At 35.5% G+C, this 21,546-nt stretch overlaps 1 protein-coding gene across 1 annotated transcript in view; it reads right to left on the minus strand.

Moving 5' to 3' along the window:
* Positions 1-1,279: 1,279 nt before the first annotated feature.
* Positions 1,280-21,546, minus strand: part of KDSR (3-ketodihydrosphingosine reductase) — a 54,701-nt gene continuing 34,434 nt past the window's right edge. Inside the window, exons 7-10 of the mRNA XM_051969913.1 lie at positions 20,929-21,012; positions 14,245-14,328; positions 11,693-11,794; positions 1,280-4,930 (exon numbers count right to left, since the gene is read on the minus strand). Coding sequence (XP_051825873.1) covers positions 4,811-4,930; positions 11,693-11,794; positions 14,245-14,328; positions 20,929-21,012 — 390 coding nt within the window. The 3' untranslated portion in view covers positions 1,280-4,810. The remainder of the gene's footprint in view (positions 4,931-11,692; positions 11,795-14,244; positions 14,329-20,928; positions 21,013-21,546) is intronic.

Here is a 21,546-nt window from a genome sequence, read left to right on the forward strand (position 1 = left end):
TTTTAAATCAGGAGCAGCCTGTTGTGGTTCCATATTCTCCTTACTTTCAACAGGGTCCTACATCTCTTCAAGTGTTACATTATTTTCCTTTGTTTTACAGTATTTATTCATTGATGCCTAAATTTGTTTATTACACATAGAGACTATATTTCCTACTGTTGTTACAGTTTTTTCTTTTGATTTATTTGTTTGCTTATTTGATTTATGTTCAAGGTCTGAGATTCTCCTTCCAGAAATTTTTGGTAGCTTCAGTTAATTTTTTCATAATTATTTCCTTCCTAATCACTCACTTCTTGATTCCCTTCTAATCATGGTTTCCCAGGGAGCTTGAAATTCACCACCAATCTAGGTCTTTGCCCCAAATGATTTTTGACAGGTCAGATATAGCTCCAGCCCCATGCTGTGCTCTTTCCTCAGGCTTGGTAGTTTCCCAAATGCATGACATCCTATCTTTGTGAACTGTTTTACTACCTCAGTTCCTCAGGGCTCTACACACACATACATACACACACACACACACACACACACACACACACACATATTGTGTGTGTGTGTGTGTATGGATTTATTGTGTATTTATAACCTGTTGCTGATTGTAGTCAAATAAGGATGGAACAATTTGGCAGTAAGAGGTTGAGCACCACTTATGTGTGGGCAGGACATTTTTTTTTTTGCATTTAAATTCCAAATCATTGGATTCTGAATTGAAATTGAAAGTTTTTCTTTCCGCTTTCCCACTTGAACTTCTAATAAAAGAGCTATAAAAACATAGGCTAGAAAATAATAGTACTATACATTTACCTCATGTTTTACATTTTCTTGTGCATCATTTGATTCTCACAACAATGCTGAAATGTAATTTAAGCTGGTATAGTAGAAGCCTTGGATTCAAGTCCTGGTTCTCTTCTACTAACCATTTGTGTGTGAGCTTGGTCAAATCACTTAACCTCTGATTCTTAACTTACTCCTCTATAAAACAGGCATAAACATTCTTACCCTATCTTCCTTAGGGCAATGCATACATATACTCTAATACATTTTTATAAACTTTAATATATTTTACAAAAGTGAACTCAAATTATTACCCCCATCCTGAAAGAGTAAACAGTCTATAAGATTTGTTCATCGAACACACATGAACTCCGATTTTTCTAACTTCTAGTCTAACATCCTACTTTCTTGGGAGGGAGAAGATATAAATGTATGAAACATTTACTACAACCATATTGTGAGCTTATAAAAAAATGCCATACTCTTCAAGTGCTTGGAATGCAAAAGGTTTGATAGCACAAACATTTTTATTGTGCTCAAGTATTTAAAGAAAGCACCATATGCATAAAAATAAACCCTCAAATCTGTAAACCTCATTCCCCATTTATTTTTTGTTTCTGAGAAATACAAGATATGAAAATTAGTTTACATTTCTGGCACAAATGCTCATGAAGCAGCAAGCCTAAGTTCTCATATGTATCAAAACAGCCATGTAAATACACCCTTATCAGTTTAAAAGTGTGTAGAATTTTCACATCCAGAAAAATATAGCTAGCCATTCCCTTCTTTTTAGACTTAATAAAATATCAAATCTATTATTACTGCTTCATTCTACAGTTATGAACAGGAAGATGTAGGATGATTGGAGTTACATTATGACTAGTGTATACATTAAATGTAATGCCTCCTGGGAATGATAGAGGAATGGGAAAGATACAATGCATCAGACTGTTAAAAAAAAAAAAAAAAAAAAAAAAAGAAAGAAATTCTGAAAGTTAGTCACAAATGGACATCATTGTTTTACTGAGAACATGATGCAACAAACTGATTAAATCTGTAGTTCACAATAATTGGGGGGAGGGGGAAGTTAATTTAGTATCTATTTTGTCTGGTAGACACACACAATCTACTTTTTCTGTCCTTGTAACTTCGCCAAAATAAAACTTTTGTCATCAATTGCCTCAGTCAAACTGAGACCTCTTAAAGACCTTAGTTTTTAAAAGGCCAAAATTTCTCACCATCCAGGGCCATCTCCAATAATCTTGATCTCTATCTTGCCATTAGAGCCAGATGGCTCTGGAAGGGAAAGTGAGGCTGGTGACTTTGCACGGCCCTCCCTCATTTAAATCGAATTCATTTGTATGCCATAGCATCACCTCATCTTCAAGAATGAAGGACAAACAAAAAACAACTTTTGCCATCTAACCTACTGGAAAATATTCTTGAAAGGCATATGCAGAAACTGTCAGTGATATACTAAGTATAACCAAAGAGAGTATCTGTAGTAAATATGTAAGAATTATTGTCATTAGGATGTCAACCTGCCATGCTCTAAATAACAGGTTATTTTAGATTTTCTTCTTCTATCAACTGCAAATCATTAAACTGAACAAAAAAATGGAAAATAGGCATTTTTCCTTTAAAAACCAGGAATATTTTATATCTCTCTCCAAAATAAATGGTTCTCTAAACCTCACGTATAACTTTTAAGACTAAATGCAATGAAAAGTTTTAAAAATAAATATATATTTATTATAATAAATCAATTCAACTCAAACCACTCAGAGCTAAGGACTACAGAACTGAAATTCTTGTAATAAACTATTATAGATCATCTAGAGAGGAAAGACCAGCTTTTCAGTATAACTATAACTGAATGCCTTTTATCATGGGCACAATTTAGTGTATTTGTAGGCATAAAATGAGATATTTAAAGGAAGGGGAGCCCTAAACAGATAGACACTATCAAAAAAATCTGGCTCAGGAAACTTGAAAGAAAAAGGTTAATCAATGTTATGATAGATTTTTGCCTATCTGAGCCAACTAGGAAAAAAATAGAGCTATAGCCTTTAAAAAATCCTCATGCTTTGGTTGAAGTCAGACCCTTTTAATGATACAACTGTCTATTATAAGGAATGCATATGTAACGAAGAAGCCTGATATTTCCTTTAAAATATCACTTCAGCAGATCTTCTGTCACATATAACTTTGCTTGGTCTATAAGTCATATCTGTAGACTATCCTGGATGCCATGACTAAGAAAGTATTATTCTCACCTAACGTTATGAAGTCATTGCAAGCAACTTATATCAAGCTATTATGGATTAAAGGCATTCCACACCATTTTATTTTAAAATTAAATCAAGAAGTTCCAAAGATCAAAAGTAATATATTTAATCCCCTCCTCAGTTTTGCTACAAGTATATATGTATATCTATATACATATACATATATGGGTTTTTATTTTTTTTAATTTTTTTTTTTATTTTACAAAATCCTTTCTATGTGACCACAAGAAGAGGCTTATTTCCATAAAAGTGAATCCAAATGGCCTCACTACAACAAATGTACCTAGGAGAAGACTTTAGGATGAAAATGCAAACAAGAGCCCTCCAACTGAGAAGAGCTAATAATGGCCAGTATGAAACAAGCAGCAGCTAAAGCTCATCATAGGCACTTACTATGGAAGTCCATTAAATAAACAATGGTCCTGCTCATTGGAAACAGCATTCCGGGGAGCAAGGGAGTTCTTGGAGATAATAGCTTTAAAAAAATTGCTAAGGTAGGTTATGTAAGCATCATTAACATATGGTGCAAAGGTAAGGTTCTCTCTTAGTTAAGTGTGGGTTGTCCAAATCAATTTTTAGAAAAGTGTGGCATTGGTTTTCTGTTTTGTCTGGTTTGAACAGATATATGGCAAATCATGGGCCTCTTCTCAATCAATGAATGGTATTCTAAGGAACAAAATTTATCTATTCAAACTTCAGCCTTTATGAAAGTTAAATATATGCCACTGGATGAATCCCAAACTTGTTTTAATCAACACAAATTCTCTATTAAATTTAATTTGTTTTTTATGTAACTATTATAGTAAATATCTTGGGTAAAGTGAAGAGAAAAGGAAATGAATAGGATAAAATGGAACATAGGAATTTCAGGTTATGGCTATTTAAGATATTGTAAACAATGATGTTTCTAAAATTTTATTTTTTTCTTCAAAAAAACATTTTAGAAGACTGCCTTTTCACCATAGGTTAGTAGAGGGAAATTTCCCAAGCATTTTAACTTGGAGAGGAACTTTTAAAAACTCTGTCTATGAAATATTTGTCTTTCTATGTTACGCCCTGTGGCACTACCCTGCTCACCCCCTTTCCCCAGCTCCTCTTTCTCCCATTTTGTAGCTATGCTAATATAGCATGATTTGCTTCCATTTGGGATCATCAAGAGATAGTGCTGCATTTAACATTTTCTCATCAGGAGCAAATAGAAGCATGATGGCTATATTGTAAAAGTGACAAAGAGAGGTGTTTAAACCTACTGACAATGGGAAAAATCGTCAGGAATCAAGGAAGCTGAGTTTTGAAAACCATCCTAGAAATTAGTTGAGACCTAAACAATTAAAAAAAAATCTTCATGACTTTATATGCCACAAAATTCATTTTTGGTCTCTATTACCACCAGGAGTAGGGGAAGGGGAAGGAATAAGAGAAAAGAAATAAATGTTGTTATTCTGAATTACCAGCAAGTAACCCAGTCCAAAGTCCTATTTCTTCCCATTTCTTGCAGTCTGTCATTTCCCACACCATCATCTCTCTATCTCAGAACCTAGAGAATCAGTCTTCACCCTTATATTTGCATAGTATTAATATTTCCCAGAATTGTATTGTTGTCTTCTTGCTCTCATCCAGGTTCCTGAAGAAGAAAGAGCTTTTCAAACATGCATCCCACCCACTTGCACAAGAGTCTATAGGTCAGATCCCAGTTAGCAGCACGTTGTCCAAATTGTTGAAAAACCATTCTCTGTTTTTCAGAATCATGATCAAGCCGTTTTGTCCACAGTTTCAGATTTTGCCCTCTGGATCATACATCGTCGGATGATGCTATCGAAACTTCCAAGGTAGAATAAAGCAATGGTTCGAAAAAGACCCATGGTAACGATCTGAAAGAGAAAGTGGGAGCTCATTCATTAGCTCATTTCAAGAATGCTTTTAAGGGCATCTTTGCATTGGACTGGGTGATTTTCTCAGGCATATTTCTAGTTTACTTTAAATCAAAGAAAGCTCTACTGAGAATTTCAATTGTAAAAACAACATTCACATAAACTATAAAAAGAGGAAATATATTTGTCATCTCTCCTCCTCTGAGGTTCACTCTTTCAAGATTTATTACCCAATCGAAATCTTAGAAGCAGTAAGCTGAGCTCATAGGTACCTTCTTTCTCAAGGAATTCAGTATTCCATTATTTCCTTCTTTAATGTAACTCTTGCTTGTTTACCAGGGAATCTTAACATGCTGATATCTACTCATATTCTCTAATTCCCCAACTCACCCATCTCTTCAACTCTTGTGCCCTCCCTCCCCACTCCATCTCAGCTCTACATAAGGAAGGTCACAGTTTTCAGTCTTTTGGGTATTCCACTTGGATGAAGTAGTGAGGTAGCACTGTGGATAGGGCCCTGAACCTGGAATCAGGATGATCAGATACTACAGTGCAGTCCTGAGCCAGTCCTTTAACTGCTTAAAATCTGTATGATTGTTTTTGTTCTTCCTTCATTCTCAAAGAAGATCAATGATAGCACAATGATCAGAGTGATGTCTTGACTTGTGAGTGAATTAGATTGAAATGAGACAGAGCTGTGCAAAGTCATCAGCCTCTCTCTCTCCTCCTGTGATTGCAGTCCATTGACAAGACATAAGTAAAGACAACTGGTGATGGCTCAGCTCATATTTAAGCATTAAATGCCTGATACATAAGCATGTGTGTTTGGCCAAAAATTTTGCTTAAGTATTTTTAAAAGGTCGTAGCACTGCAAAATAGAAATAACAATAGTATTACTTAATAGTGTATTTGTAAAGATTAAATGATATATTTGTTTTGCAAACCTTAAAGTGCTATGTTAATACTAGCTATGATAATGAAAAAATTCCAAAAATTTCTTTTTTTTTAAGATCATAATCTCCTAGCATCCTATTTTCCTCTTTCCTGTTTAATTCCTAAAATTATTCTTTATTCTTATGGGAACTTCTTATCCTTTCATCTTTCTCCCGGGTCAACATCTCTAATCTAATATCATTTTTTTCCATTTCCATTTTTAACCTTAGTGATAATTAGTTCAATATCACACTCTCCATTCTTAAATTCTGTACCCCCTTATTCCATGGATGCTTATACCTGGCCAAACTCTAACCTTGGATTATTCCAATCATTTTCCTTTTCTACTTCTATCATAGGCTACTCAACAGATTGGAAGAAAATCACCCAATTGAACTAAGTGTACTACAAATTTATGTTATTTAACCTCAACTGATCTGTCACTGCAGTAAAAAAAAAAAAATTCTTTTGAGCCTATCTAATTTATTCCCTATTCTGTTCCCCAGAAGAGCTTTCTAAACTTAGCCTCAAATTTCTTATATTATCTTTTGCCCACCTCCACAACTACTTTTTCAGCTGAAAAACTGGAGACTATTCAGGATAAACTTTCTTCTCCCCTTTCTCTATATCCCCAACCCTGGATACCATTTCCCAGTCTCTGCTTTTCCATCTTTGAGGAAGAGTTTGGCCCTTCTCCTTTCCAAGACAAACCTCTCCCCCATGTACCCTTAATTCCATCCCTTCCATTTTCTCCAGCAGATGTATTTCTCCACACCCCCAAGGAAAACCTCCTCTTTCTGATCTTCAGGCTCTGTATATATTAATTCCTTTCTGCTCCTTAAAAATTTCCCTCATTAGAACCTACCATTCCCCAAAGATAGGATCTCATAACTTTCTATCCTTTCTCTATTTTCTTTCCTCTCAATAATTTGTAGTGTAGCCTCTAACCTCATCACTCAACTGAAACCATTCTCTCCAAAGTTACTCATAATTGCCAAATCTGATGACTTTTACTCAATCCTCATCCTTCTCAAATCATTGTTATATTTGACCCAATTGACTACCTATCCTCTCTTCCCAGACACTGCATTCTCTGAGTTTTCACAAAATTCTCTTGGTCCTTTTTCCAATGGGATCAGTTCTTTCTAGTCACTTTTGCTGGCTGCCCATCTATGCCCCCTAACTCTGGATAAAACCAAGACTATCCTGGACCCTCTTTTATTCTGTCTTTCTACCGTCAGTTGTAGATGGATTGATGCTCCAATGACTTTAATTATCAGATCAATGTAGATGACATCTGGATCTCTATACTCAGCTCTAATCTCTCTCCTGAACTTTAGTCTCCTGCTTATTATACATTTCAAAGTGGATTTCCAATAGGCATCTTAAAGGCATCATGTCCAACTAAGAACTAATTATCTTTCCCCAAAATATAGCTCTCTTCTGAAATTTCCTGTGTCTGCTGAAGGCATTACTGTCTCCTGGGTACATTCCTCAGAAATATACCATTCCTCATTCTCCCACACTCTATATATCTAGTTTCCAAATATTGTGATTTCTCCTGTTACATCGCTCTCATCCTTCCCTTTATCTCTACTCCCATAGTCACTATTCTAATTCAGGTCTTTATCACCTCTTGCTTGGATTATTGCAATATCTTTACCACAGTGACTGCTCTCTGGTCATCAATCATATTTCCCTTTTACCCAAGTCACAGACTCTACCTCTAGACTGTCCATTTTTGACAATGATCTTTTGTCTTAACTTAACAAAGAGCTGTGGCAATTAGGTGGCATAGTGTGCAGTTTGGAGAACCAGAGTTCAAATCTGGCCTCAGACACTTACTAGCAAGTCACTTAACCCTGACTGCCACAATGGGCACAAATGCTTATTATACCCAGATTATGATGAACATGGGAAGACAGAGTCCCTCTTGGCAAAGGACTTCTAGAGAAAGTCATTGATGTTTTCAATGTGGAAAAATAGAACATCTGAGAGCTCAATGTAGGCAAAGAGATAAAGTGAGAGGACAGGGTGAAAGAATAAGACCCAAAACCCTATGTACAAAATCCAACTGAGGTTTCCGCAGGACCTCAGAATGTATATTGACCCAGGGAAATGAGAGGCAGGGCCCTCCTCCAAAACCTCAAACAAAAGACAGATGGGGCATGACAGCAGGTGAGGTAACACCCAGAGAGTCTTTAGAAGTTCAGGACTCTGATATGGTCAATCAGCAGAGAAGCAATCAGATGGGAGAAAGGGATTGCAATTGGAGAGAATATAAGCTTTTTAACCTGACAGAAGGGCAGTATCCAATCCAAGTAGCTCCAATGTAATTGCCAGATGATGAGGAGAAATCTAGAAAGTGGTTAATAGAAGGGACCAGATAGGTTAACTGCTTGGGAGAAAGGGTTTGCTTGTATTCTCTACAGATGGAGAAGGAATCAGATGGGTGCCAATGAGCACCTGGAGAGAGACAGAAAAAGAGAAAAACCTCAAAATAAAGAAGACCTAAGAAACATCTGACACTGAAAGAGCATGGCTGATAATGAGACAGGTATAGAACTTCAGAACCAGCAGGAATCATTGGATTCCCTAAAATGAAAAATTGTTGATAAGATTATTACAGAACTTACAGGAGTCATTAGATTCCCTGAGATATGATAAGATTGTTATAGGACTTCAAAATCTGCAAGAATCATTGGATTCATTGAGATGAAAAATTGTTGTTAAGACTGTTACAGAACTTCAAAATCTGCAGGAATCATTGGATTCCCTACCCATGTGAAGTAATGGACAATAGATTCCTTTTGGACTATTTCTAGGACTTATGGACATGTATAATTCCTCTTGTTGATTCAAGTTGTCACATCACTACTAGCCTGTGTTACTATGTGCTTATGTAATTTATGTAATTATGTGTAATGCCTCCCATGTTAAGGGATTTATGTATATCTGTTTCAAGTGAGACCCTTCAGAAACCCGCTAATCTGATTTGATTTCCCATTTCCTTTGGTTTTCATCTCAGGGAGGGCGTGATCACCTCTTTTTATGGTGTTTTCACCCCTTTTTTGAGGAATAAGGGAAGGTGTGATCACCTCCTTTTGGGGGTTCTCACATCCTTGACAAGTCAGAGAGAGTGACCACCTTTCTAAAACAAAAGAAAGCGGGAGATGTTATGGGCCAGAACTCTGAACTTGAAACAAGGATTCTTACAAGGTACTAACTAAGTGGAATTGATGAGACAATGGTTATCTAGTTTAGCATGGTGATTAATACTTCTTTAAGTTCAGTATGAATGATTTAGTCTTACAACAAATTTCCTAGTTTTCCTAGTGATTGACTTATACTCAGTGTGGAGCATATAAGCAGGGACTGAGAGTCACAGAAGACTAGCGCACTAGAAGCTCTCGGAGCCAAGGAGACAGAGATTCATTTCACCTTCAGTCAGGCTCCTGGTGGTTGGCCTGCACTTCCCCCACTGAGACTAAGGCCGGCCTGAAAGGCTCTCCAGAAAGCTGCCCAGTCCCAGGAAGGAGATAATAAAGAATCTGGACTTTAACACCTGGCTGTCCTCCTGGTGACTGCTCTGCTGAAAAGAAGGCTGCCCCAGAGACCCCCAGAAAACCCAACAAAGAACATTACAGCCTCCAACAAAACAAAAAACTTACAAAGGTTCCACAGGTCATCCCCTCATCATGCCCCCTTTGCTTTGCACATTTCCCTTTGCTGTCTCCCTCCTCCCCATTCCATTAGAATGTAGACTATGTGAGGGCAAGAATTTACCACACAGTACCTGAAACATGGTGAGAACTTAATAAATTCTCTATCTGAGCTCAGCTGACCTGCCTGCTATTCCTCACACATTATCTATCACCTATATTTTTATGCTTTTATACTGGTTTGTTCTTCATGCCTGAATTGTATTCCCTCCTTATTTTCATCTATTAGAATCCTTTCTTTCCTTAAAAACTCTGTTTGAGGATCACCTTCTACATTAGGCCTTCCCTAATCCTCTCAAGTTGTGAGCGCTTTTGTTCCAAAATTACCTTGCATTTATTTTTACATACTTATATATGCACATGTTGATAAAGAATATGTTCCTTCAAGGGATTTTCTGTCTCTGTATCTCTGAAACCTAGCAGTTAGGAGGAACTTAATAAAGGCTTGTCAATTGGTAGAGAGACTAAATGAAGTATTGGGGTATTAAAGGCCCATTTTTTTATTGCTACAACCAATCTTATAAAATGCTACTTGGATTTGGGGGAGGGGGATTTTGGTTAGGTGGCACAATGGAGAGAGCATTGGACCTGTGTTCAAATGTGGCCTCAGATTAGTAACTACTACTACTATGTCAAAATAGCACCTATCTGAAATAATATATGTAAAGTGCTTAGTACAGGTAACATATAGAAGGTGCTTACTAAGTCCTTTTTTTCTTCTTTCTTTCCTTCTTCCCTTCCTTCTTTCTTTCCTCGCCATCTTTAATGTTATCACTGTGTCCAGTTTTCCTAATTGATTTTCCTGTCTCTGGTTAATGACTACAACAACACAGCCTTCACATTGTTGCCAGTTCCTAACAATACTACATTTACTATAAATGTACAACTTATAAGAATCTATGGCAGAACTTGCTGTTGCCTATGAGGACCAAGTCCCATCTCCTTCTTGATTTTAACAACAATAATAATAGCTAGCATTTATATATAGTTTAGAATTTATAAAGTACTATACATATTTTATCTAATTTGATCCTCGCAATAACTCTGGGAAGGGAGTGTTATTATAGTATTATCCCCATTTTACAGATGAGGGGAAACGGAGGTACAGAGAAGTTAAATGACCTGTCCTGTGTCATTTAATAAGTGTCTAATGTTGAGTGTGAACTCAGGTCTTCCTGACTCCCGAGTCCACGATGACACCAAACTGCTAGATTTTCCAGGCACTTATCATTCCTCATAAACGAATTCAGAATTATTTTTTCTGTTCAAATTGAGCCACAGTTAGGTCAATTTCTTCTGTGTTTTCCCAATACAAATTAACCTGCATTTTCACATCTTTCTAATTATGCCCTCTTTAGTTCTTCCCTCTTCCTCTACCTAAGACCAAATATAAAAACAAAACAGTTCCTGCTTTTTAGAAATTGAATCCCGGAAGGTATACAGCATGGAGATGGATATATGGAAAGTATTCCATATATTTTGTTGTTGTTTAGTTATTTTCAGGTATGTCTGCTTCTTCGTGATTCCATTTGAGGTTTTCTTGGCAAAGTTATTGAAATGGTTTACCATTTCCTTCTCCAGCTCATTTTACAGATGAGGAAACTGAGGCAAACAAGGTTAAGTGACTTGCCCAGGGTAACATAAGTGTTTGAGGCTGGATTTGAATTCAGGAGCCTTCCTGGCTTCAGGTCTGTCACTTTGTGCACTATGATACCACCAAGCTGCTGCTGCATAATCTGAAATCAAGTAGTCTATCCTTCTTCCACCTTTCCAGTCCCAAAGTCCATAGCCCTTGTGGACAAGACTCAGCTCAGTCATTTCAAATGGATGGAAACTCCTTCACTATTTAAAGGACCTTCAGAAAAGGAATTCCATGGCCTCAGATAATCCATTCCACAGAGTCTTATAATGTTTATTAGCAGTGAACTTTCCCTGTCTAATGCTATCATAGTATAATTTAAAATGATTTCTTCTTTGCTTCCCTGGTAGAAACAGAAAAGAAGTGATCATTCTAATAAGAATCTTTCATACTGTTATTAATGCTTTCCTCAACCCTCAGCTTAAAAGTGAAATGCCTTCTTCACATACTGACCTATCCAAAACTTACCTGCTGAAGACCTTCTGTAATAGAAGTTACTGGTGACATTCCACAGGTCAGTGATGATAGCATGTAGCCATCTGAGCCAATGGAACTATTAAAATTTCCTTGCTGAAAAATAAGAAAAAAAGAAGTAGTTAATAGCAATAGCAGCAAGACACTTCCTGCTCACTCCCCTTGTCAAATTCATGCTGACATTGGCTAAAGGACAAAAAACTCTGAATTTCCATTTATTGACATCTACTTCTTTAGGCAAGCTAAGGTATGGATATGTATTTCTTTGTGCAAATAAGTCTTTGGCTGGCTCTGTGGACAGTGTCCAAGTACTGAGAACCATTTAGAGTCACTAAAACATTAGGACCATTAGCTCTGAACTTAAAGTAAAATAAACAATCCCTTTCTCAAATAAGAAATAGTTATAAGTTTTAGCAGTGGTCATCCTTCTTGATCTCTCTGCAATGTTAATGAATCCGTCCTCCTGAATAGATTAGTGTTCTTCAGGTCCCATGATACTGTTCTCTCTAGTTCTCTCCTTTCTAACCAATTCTTTCTTTACAGGCTTCATCATCCACGGCCCGCCTTCTCTGTGTGGGAGTACCCCGAGGGTCTACCTGGGCCTTCTCTTCCCTCAACAGCTATGTTCTTGGTGATCTCATTAGCCACCATGGGTTCCACTATTCATGTCTATGAAAATAATTTCCAAATCTACATATACAGTCTTTTCCTTGTTCCTATGTTCTAGTTCCACTTCATCAACTGCCTGTTGGACATTTACTTGAATAATCCCATAGGCATCTCAAACTTGCCATTTAGAACAGAACTCATTATCTTTCCTTCTAAATCCATCCATCTTATTGACTTCCCTATTCAGCCAAAGACATCTCTTCTCTTATAGGCATCTAAGTTTGTTTCAGTATCCTCCGTAACTCTTCACTTTCCCTCCCAACATTCACAACCCCTCCTACACACACCATTTCCAATCCATAAAATCTTGTTAATTCTACTATTCCAACATCTTTTATATTCAGCCCCATTTTTCCACTCATATAGCCTTCACCATAGTTCAAGCCCTCATCCACCTCTTACTTGAATTATTGCAATAGTTTACTAATTTTTCTCTCTGTCTCATATATCTCTCCTCTACAATCTATTTTCCACACAACTGCTAATTTGCCACTGTTAGAGTTCATGTTGATTTTTTCATTCCCCTGCTCAAAAAATTTCAGTGGTTCCCTTTTGTCTCTAGGATAAAATGAAAACTCTTTTGTTTGGTATTTGAGGCCCCTGAAAACTTGGGTTCAAAACAGCCTTTGCAGACTGATTTTAAGACTTCCCCTCTTCCATATTCTAGTTAAAATGGTCTATTTGTTCTCCCTTCATTGAACGCTCTTTCCCACTGCCTTATATTTGCTCAAGCTGACTGGTTCTTATTTCTGAAATGTTATCCATCCTCACTTCTAGCTCTTAGGATTCCTAGCTCTCTTCAAGACTTATCTCAAAGGTCACCTTCTTTAAATGACTTTTACCGACTAGTTCAGTTGTTGGTGCTCCCATGAAATTACTTTGCATTTTTAGAATGTGCATTTATTTGTGTATGAGCTGTCTTCCCAAGTAGAATATAAGCTCCTTAAAGGCAGAAATTATTTCCTTTTGAATTATAGGTCTATCATCTACTATATTGCCTGGCACTGAGTAGATACTTAATAAATGCTTACTGAATGGTGCATTACAAAGAATTCTGAATTTTAAAATAAGGGACATGGTTTCAAGTCCCAGCTAACTTTGCTCTTTGGACAAATCATTTAGCTTCTTCAAGCCTTTGTTTTCTTTCCTGTAAAATGGGTTTAAGTTAGATGACCTCTAAGGTTCTTTCAGCTTCAATTCCATATAATTCTAAAAAATATTTTCTGATTATCTCACTGTCTTGATTCTTCTGGTAAACTCAAGTCCAAGAAAATTTGACTAGTATATATCACTATAAGTCCTCTCTTATAGTGAACTAATACTGCTGCTTTGGAAAAATCCATCTGCCAAAAAGAAATTATGAGATACCCTGAAAATCCATTGTATCTTATAACTATTAGTTAATATTCAGGAAAATAGTAATGGATAATTGCAGGAAGAAAGAGACATTAGACTCTCTATGAGTTAAATAGAACAGTAAACCTCTGAATAAAAAAACTGCTTTTAAAGCAGATATATAACATATGAACTCTAGAGTGTGTATGATTTTTAACAACTCAAAACTCTTTTTATGTTTCAGATTACATTATACTCTTTTTAATGATCTTGGATTCTCTAAAAACTATACTGGTAAGCTGGTTTTTGATGTAAAGTAACACCGGGTTTATAATTCTGTTATTAATTATTAGAATATTCAAGAGAGAAAAAATGACATCTGACATTAAATATTATGAATTCTATTCCCTTCATAAGTTAAATCATCTTCATTAAAAACTACATACAATTATTATGTATGTTTTGAAATAAACTTGGGATATAAATCTAAGTATGTGGTGTTGCCAACCCAAGGAAAAGAAAAAAATAGAGATTTTACTTACTGTGGCATCTTTGACAATTTGTTTTGCCACCTGTTCTGGTTTGCAAAGTGATGAGGTCTCTGAAATAAGTTGAGTCTCTAAAGGCTTAGGAAGAAGAAAGTATATGTGTCAATATCATTACAATGCTAATTAAATTAAAAGCTGACATTACTTTTTCTAAGTACTTTAATGTTCTCATTTTTATTAAGTTCTTATTCAGGAAAATGTCTGAAATTTATGAATGCCTATTCCTTCATAGTGATTGTAAAATTCAACCCAAGGAGTAGGATGAAGTAATGTGATGTCTAGTTTTATAGAGCACCTAATTTCTCATCTCAGAGAAAGAAAAAATATATATATTTGTGCATGTATAGAAACTGTGTCTCTCTGGACCTTCACCTGCAGCTGTCAACTGACATATAGTACCTTGGACAGAGTATAAACTAGACTTTGTGGCTTAGAAAAGTTCTGTCTCAAGATGAATGCTAATGTTTTGATCATCCTCACACATGAAAAGGCTTGGATACAGCTTGTTGGGCCCTATTAACTGAAGACTTTAGCAAAGAGTCAGTTCAGTAATAATCCAAGGAATCTTAGTAGATCTTAAGAAACTAGGGGAAAAATTTCTTATGACTCTCTTATCAGTACATAGGAAATTGTTATTTATCCTATTCCAGTGCTAAACAAATGAATAGACAACCTAATAAAAATTTCAGCTTTTGGGTTTGTCTACAATGAGATGACATACGTAAATCTCTTTGCCAAATCTAAAGTCATATGTACATATAATTTATCCATAAAGAGTCCATTTTCCAATCAGCATGCTTTTTAATTCATTTAATAATTTAATATATTTACTTGGGTGTACATGTGGTAAAAAACTAGACTTGGGAGTCAGGAAAATCTGAATTAAAATCCAACCTCAGACAAGTCGATGGGGTATAGAGCTTTGGACCTGAATAAACAAAGACTCTGACTATAAACAAGTCATTTAGTTGCTTTGTGCCCCAGTTTCATAATCTATAAAATGGGAATAATAATAATACCTATCTCAAAATTGTGAATATCAAATGAGTCCACAAGTTCTTTGCAAACCTTAAAATATTTTATAAATATAAAAAGGGGATAATAATAGCGCTTGTAAAATGGAGATAATAACAACATCTACTTTACAGGATTGTTGTAAGGATCAAATGAGATAGCATTTGTAAAACCTAAAGCTTTATTTTTAGTATTCTCTTGACTCAGAGCTCTCAAATTCAAATATTCTTTTTTCCAAGGATTGTTAGGTTATCAGAATTGAAAGAGACCTTCAGAGGTTATCTTGTTTAACCTATTCCTGAAAGGTGGTGCTAAATTGTGGCCAAGGTCATTTACCAAGATAAGAGGTTTGCGTGAGACAACCCTCCCAAAACAAACAACACTAAAACTATATATGCTTGGAATGGCATTATTTCTGCCATCAGAATCACTCTTATGAGAATATGTATAAGAATAAGGGCATTTGGAACAGAAATGTCCAATACAAGTCTTATGGAACACATAATATTAAATCATCCTGTGCCAAACTCTCAAAAGCAGCTGTATTTTATAACTGAAGATAACTGCATAATTTAACAATAATGCACTTTATGAAATGTTTTGAAAGAAAAAAGCCAAGTCATAGGACTTAAGTAACAATTCCTGAGGATGCAGATTAAAATTTAAATTCTGGCTCTTCAGAGGATGCACCAATTTTATCTGACTGGTTCTAGTACACACTAATAGTTATGGAGTTAACTAGTTCTCTAGCAAAACTAGTGGCCATAGAGTTAGCTAACTAATTCTCTACTAGACACAAGTGGCTATAGAATTAGTAAACCAGATTGCTAGCACACACTAATATGGTACCTCCCCAAGGGCCCAATGGACCAATGGAGAGTTTTCCTTACCCACAGCAGCCTGTGCAACATTTTGCTGGGGAAAAGAAAGCACATTTAAAAATTTATCCTGGAGCCTGAGTAAAAATGAAACTATCATGGGTTATTATCCCCACTCCAGAAATAAAAGTCTATTTACTCATGTAATAAATCTGCTTAGAAGAGCTTCTCTAAAAACAGATTAATCTGTTCTACCCTAAGATAAGACATCTGGATTAAATTTAAATGGTGCATAAAATGAAAGAGATGAGAGAAAGAAGGGGGAGGAATAGGGAGGGCGGGACAGAGAAAAGTTTCTAAACTCTAAATATATCTTACAATTGCTGAGACCATGGAATATTAAGTACCAATTTTCTTCTGAAGACCTTAAGACTTATTAAGGATTCTTATAAAACAGCAAGAAAAGCAGCACGAATTTCATAATCTAAAGTGTGCTAAAGACTTCAGAGGTAATATGGTATGTAAGAAAAAAAATTAACAGAGTTGGAATCTTGGCTCTGATATCTACTAGTTTTTTTTTTTTTTTAATCATAATCAGCTTTAATTCTCTGGACCCCAGTTTTCTCTTCTATGAGATTGAAATAACAATATTCTCACTGCCAAATTCAAGAAGATGCTATAAGGATCTTTCTCACAATTTTTACTTTTTTAAACTACAAAGCTACAAAATACAAATTATTATTATATCCCAAAATATTTTTTTTCCTTAAAAAATAGCACTGCAACTTTCTAATCTCATCAGATACTGATTGGATTTTTATTTTCATACAACCACCAGATTAAGTAGAAATTAAGTGTATTATTGTAAGCCCTTCTTGGGCTCAGGAAGGCTAAGTAATGATCTAATTAGTAAACGTCTGTATGAACAGAGTCTAGGTGTTTTGAATCAAGTGCTTGTTTTTTTCTTTCATTATGATACATAGGGTAGGAATGAGGGATAATTTAGAACCATCAAAAATAGCCTATTCCACAAGAGAATAAGAGGATTCAAAATAGAACAGAATATTTTCATCCCATTCACAAAAGCATTTGAAGAAAAATGGACTATCTGGGATTTCTAATAAAAGTTTCAAGAACTATAAAGAACTTTAGACAATCTGTAAACTGAACAGAAAGAATACATCCAAAACCTAACCTTAAAGTGAAGTATGAAACCTTGTTCAGGCAACTATGATCCTTTCTAATGACACATTAAGTTTTTATTAGGTAAAAAGGTTAGAAGAAATGCAGTTATATAGTTAGCTTTCACTCAGGCATGACATTATTACTGTTCCTGTCTCCATTTCCTTGGTCCTACATGCCTGGAGGCAAGTTCCCTCTCCTCTTTGTCCCTTAGAATCCTTAGCCTCCTCTAAGACTTACTTTCCTTCTTGCACAAGCCCTTTCCTAATCCCCTTAGTCTTCACTGTTCTCTCTCTCAAGATATGACTTTGTATTATTTTATATTATTGCTGCTATCTATTACAGAGAGATGACTGATTTAAAGTACAGAAAGAGACACTGATATTTTTATATATAACCATGCAAATATTATGTCTTGCTTGAGATTTTAAATATTCATGCTTTGCATATTGTAAGAAAGATCAGGTGAGTTACAGATGTGAAAAGTTACATGAACTTTTAGATGAAGTCTTCCCATCATTAGTTTAACTTAATTCTTACTTTATTGCAAAAGACCTCTCAGGGAATGAGAACAATTACATAGTTGTAATTAAAAAAAAAAAAACATCAATAAAATAGAGCAATAGCCTTAAAAATTATAAAATAACACATAATTATGTATTATTTTGATGACTTTGAGGTTCATGTAAGAAGTTTGGAAATTCTCTATGCAGCTGAGGCAAGAGGGGGCAGACTCTTTTTGTGTCCTTTCTCATGAAATACTAAAAAATAAATTGGAATCATCAGGTACTATGCTGTTAGATCTAGTCAAATGTACTATTCGTGTGTATCTGTGTGTGTGTGTGTGTGTGTGTGTGTGTGTGTGTGTGTGTGTGTGTGTGTGTGTGTGTGCGTGTTGTTGCTGTTATTGCTCAGTCATTTCATTCATGTATGATTCTTTATGATCCCATTTGGGATTTTCTTGGCAGAGATACTAGAATAGTTTGTCATTTCTGTCTCCAGCTCATTTTACAGATGAGGAAACTAAGCCAAATAGGGTTAAGTGATTTATCCAGGGTCACACAACTAGTAAGTGCCTGAGGTTGGATTTTAACTTGAGAAGATGAATTTTCTGACTTCAGGCCTAGTGCTCTATACTGATTAAGGGAAATTATGGGCGAATTGATCAAAATTCAGTTTCAAGGACACTCTAGAATAGGAGCTCTTAACCTGGGCCCTACTAGCTCCCAAAGGAGAAGGGAATCAATGGAAAGATTAAGTCTGTAAATTTAAAAAAAAATGGAGAGAATATAATTGATTTCCTTTGTCATATTTTATATTTTGTTTTATGATTTTTAAAACACTATTCAAAAGAAGAGTTTATAGGCTCTACTGGATTTCATGATGGAAAAAAGAGATTAAGAACCTGTGGTATGCAAGGTAAAGAGCTAGCCAGCTTTGGAGTCAGAGTGACTTGTGTTTCAAGTCCCTCCTCTGATATACTATTGACATTGTGATGGTAGCCAACTTACATCAGTTCTCAAATGACCTAGGCAACTCTTTATAATGAAATTACAAAGCTAATACTGACTTTGTGGTACACATACACATATACACACATATGCTTGTGTATATTATAATATTTTATATACACAGCTATAAGCACACATACATATATATATATATATATATATATATATATATATATATATATATATATACACACACACATACTCTCCAATATTCATGGCAATAATGGTAATATATTCATTCAGTCAAAAAATGTGAATATAAAGTAGTAAAAAAGAAATTTACATTTTCTAAGTGCTTCCCTCACAACAAACCAGTGAGGAAGGCAGTGTGTTATTATCTCCTTTTTACAGACTGGAAAAACTGAGGTCTACTATAGAGAAGGCAAGTAATTGGTCCATGATCACAGAGTATCGAGTGCAAGGGTATCCCATGTTTCAGTGGTCTACAAGAGGAAAAAGATATAGTCCTTGCTCTAAAGGAGCTTATCGTATAGTAGAGGAAATGTAATATATGCACATATTATCTACAAGATAAAATGTGAAAATGCAATAAGAACTATATGAAAATGTGAGTGGAAATGTGATTTCTCAATCAGGGAGAGAGAGCTTACTTCTGGCTAAGGGGTACCTGGAAAGACCTCATGGAAATCAGAAGAAGGGACAGGTGAAAGGACGAGACTGAAATATAGGCATGGGAGCAGCAGAGGAAGCCACCAAAGCAAATAAAATTACCAAAGGAGAGGCTGCAGAGAAAGAAAAGAATAGAACAGAGATATGAAATCTGGGGAATAAAGACATTTAAGGGTAGGAAAAGGAAGAGGAAACATTCAAGGAGACAGTGAAGGAGCAACTCGAATAAGAGGGAAAAAACTTTCAAGGATCAGGTGTCACAACAGTGTCAAAAGTAGCAAAGAGTGAAGGAGAGGTAGATTGTCCCTCAAGAAGGTTCTGAGCAAATAAATATTTTATTTGATTCAACAAACACTTAATATATCTCTGTTTGTGCAAGGCACTTTGCTAGATGTCAAAGATAAAAAACCAGAACCAAAACAATCCCTGCCCTCATAGCCTATATATTATAGGAAGGATGTAACATGGCCCCAAATAATTAAATACAAAGTAATTCAAGAAGGAAAAGCTTATTAAGATTGGAGGAGATCAGGGAAGTAGTCAGGGAGGAGGTGACACCTGAACTGAATCTGGAAAACAAAGATCTCGAGAGGCCCAGAGGAGGAGAGACTGCCTTCCAGGGAAGAAGGACTGCTTGTACAAATGCAGAGGGAGAGGGAAAGTCAACTTCAGGGAATGACTAGCAATTCTGTTTGGCAGGAAAGGAGAGTGCATGAAAGGAAATGGTAGGAAGGAATCTAGAAAAATGTACAGTAATCATTTTGAAATATCAGCTTGAGGAGTTTGTAGTTTATCCTGAAAACTTTTGAGTGTAAGGATATGGTCAGGCCTTTAGCAGCTTTGTGGATGACTTGTTGAAAAGCAGAAAAACTGGAAGTGGAAAACATGTTATACAAGTAGAATTGACAAGATGTAGCAATTAATTGGATTTTGTTGGGGGGGGAAGGGGGAGTGGACAAAGACAACCCAATGATTAAGATCTTAGTTGATTATGAGAATCGAAGGGCCATCATCAGAAACTTGAGAAAAGGCAGTTTTTCAATAAACACAAAACATTTCAATACAGAAAGAACAAAAAAAGAAAAATAATATGAAATCATGAACTTCTGCTACAAGATAGTTAACAAAATGGTTCCTTGTATTCGTTACTAAATTTCTTTTTGTTTTCTGCTATATGTTTTTAATGTTTTTTAATTAATTGATTGAGACATAATTTTTTTTGCTTCTTTATCACTAGCAATTAAAACAAGATGAAATCTAATTCATTAAGATTGTTATTGTTTTTTTTTAATCAACCATGTAAGTATAGGATTATGGAAAGATAGATTAAAAACAGTTCATGTAACTTGCCCAGAGACATATGGCTAAGAAGTATCTAAAGCTGAATTAAAATCAGGTCTTCCTGACTCTGGGTCCCAAACTCTATCCATTGTACCATCTACCTGTCAGAAAAACAAGGAATCTGAAGCATTAGAAGACAACATCAAAAGGTACACATAAAAGTAAATAATGATAAAAATTACCTTTGTTTTCTTTTCTTCTGCAAAACCTGGGGTGTCTGTATCTGGTGGATATGCAATTGTTATATAGATGTTATATGGCTTCACCTGCATTTTAAAAGACAACATTTATAAGTAAACAGAATACACACAATATAGTTTTCCAAATTATATGCTGATTTTCATATATTATATGTAAATACAAATAAATATGATGATTCTCAAATGATATTCAAAGTTTGCTCATTTAAGAAATGGCACTGCTGAACCAAGATACCATTTTCTCTGAGACGTTCATTCTGGAAAGGAGCATACAAACAGGCATCATTTGGTATTCTCACTCCAACCGTTTTAAAATAGAAAACAAGAGCCCTAAAGTACAGAAAAAACATCTTTTGCCAAAACCTCCCTGAAGCCCATGATTCTCATCCCTATTCAAGGAAGAATCAAAAGATGGAGAAGGTGATTCATCCATGCACATTCAACATGAATACTCAATACATGCACAAAATAAAGGCTCAGATATATTCATAAAACCATATTCCTTCCAATCTCATTTCTCCTTTCACTAAGACCAGATAGACTCATTTTTCCCACCCTCAGGCAATATGCTGGTTTCTCTTGACTAGTTTTTTTCCTAAA

Source organism: Antechinus flavipes, chromosome 1, assembly GCF_016432865.1.
Source record: "Antechinus flavipes isolate AdamAnt ecotype Samford, QLD, Australia chromosome 1, AdamAnt_v2, whole genome shotgun sequence".
Classification (NCBI taxonomy): domain Eukaryota; kingdom Metazoa; phylum Chordata; class Mammalia; order Dasyuromorphia; family Dasyuridae; genus Antechinus; species Antechinus flavipes.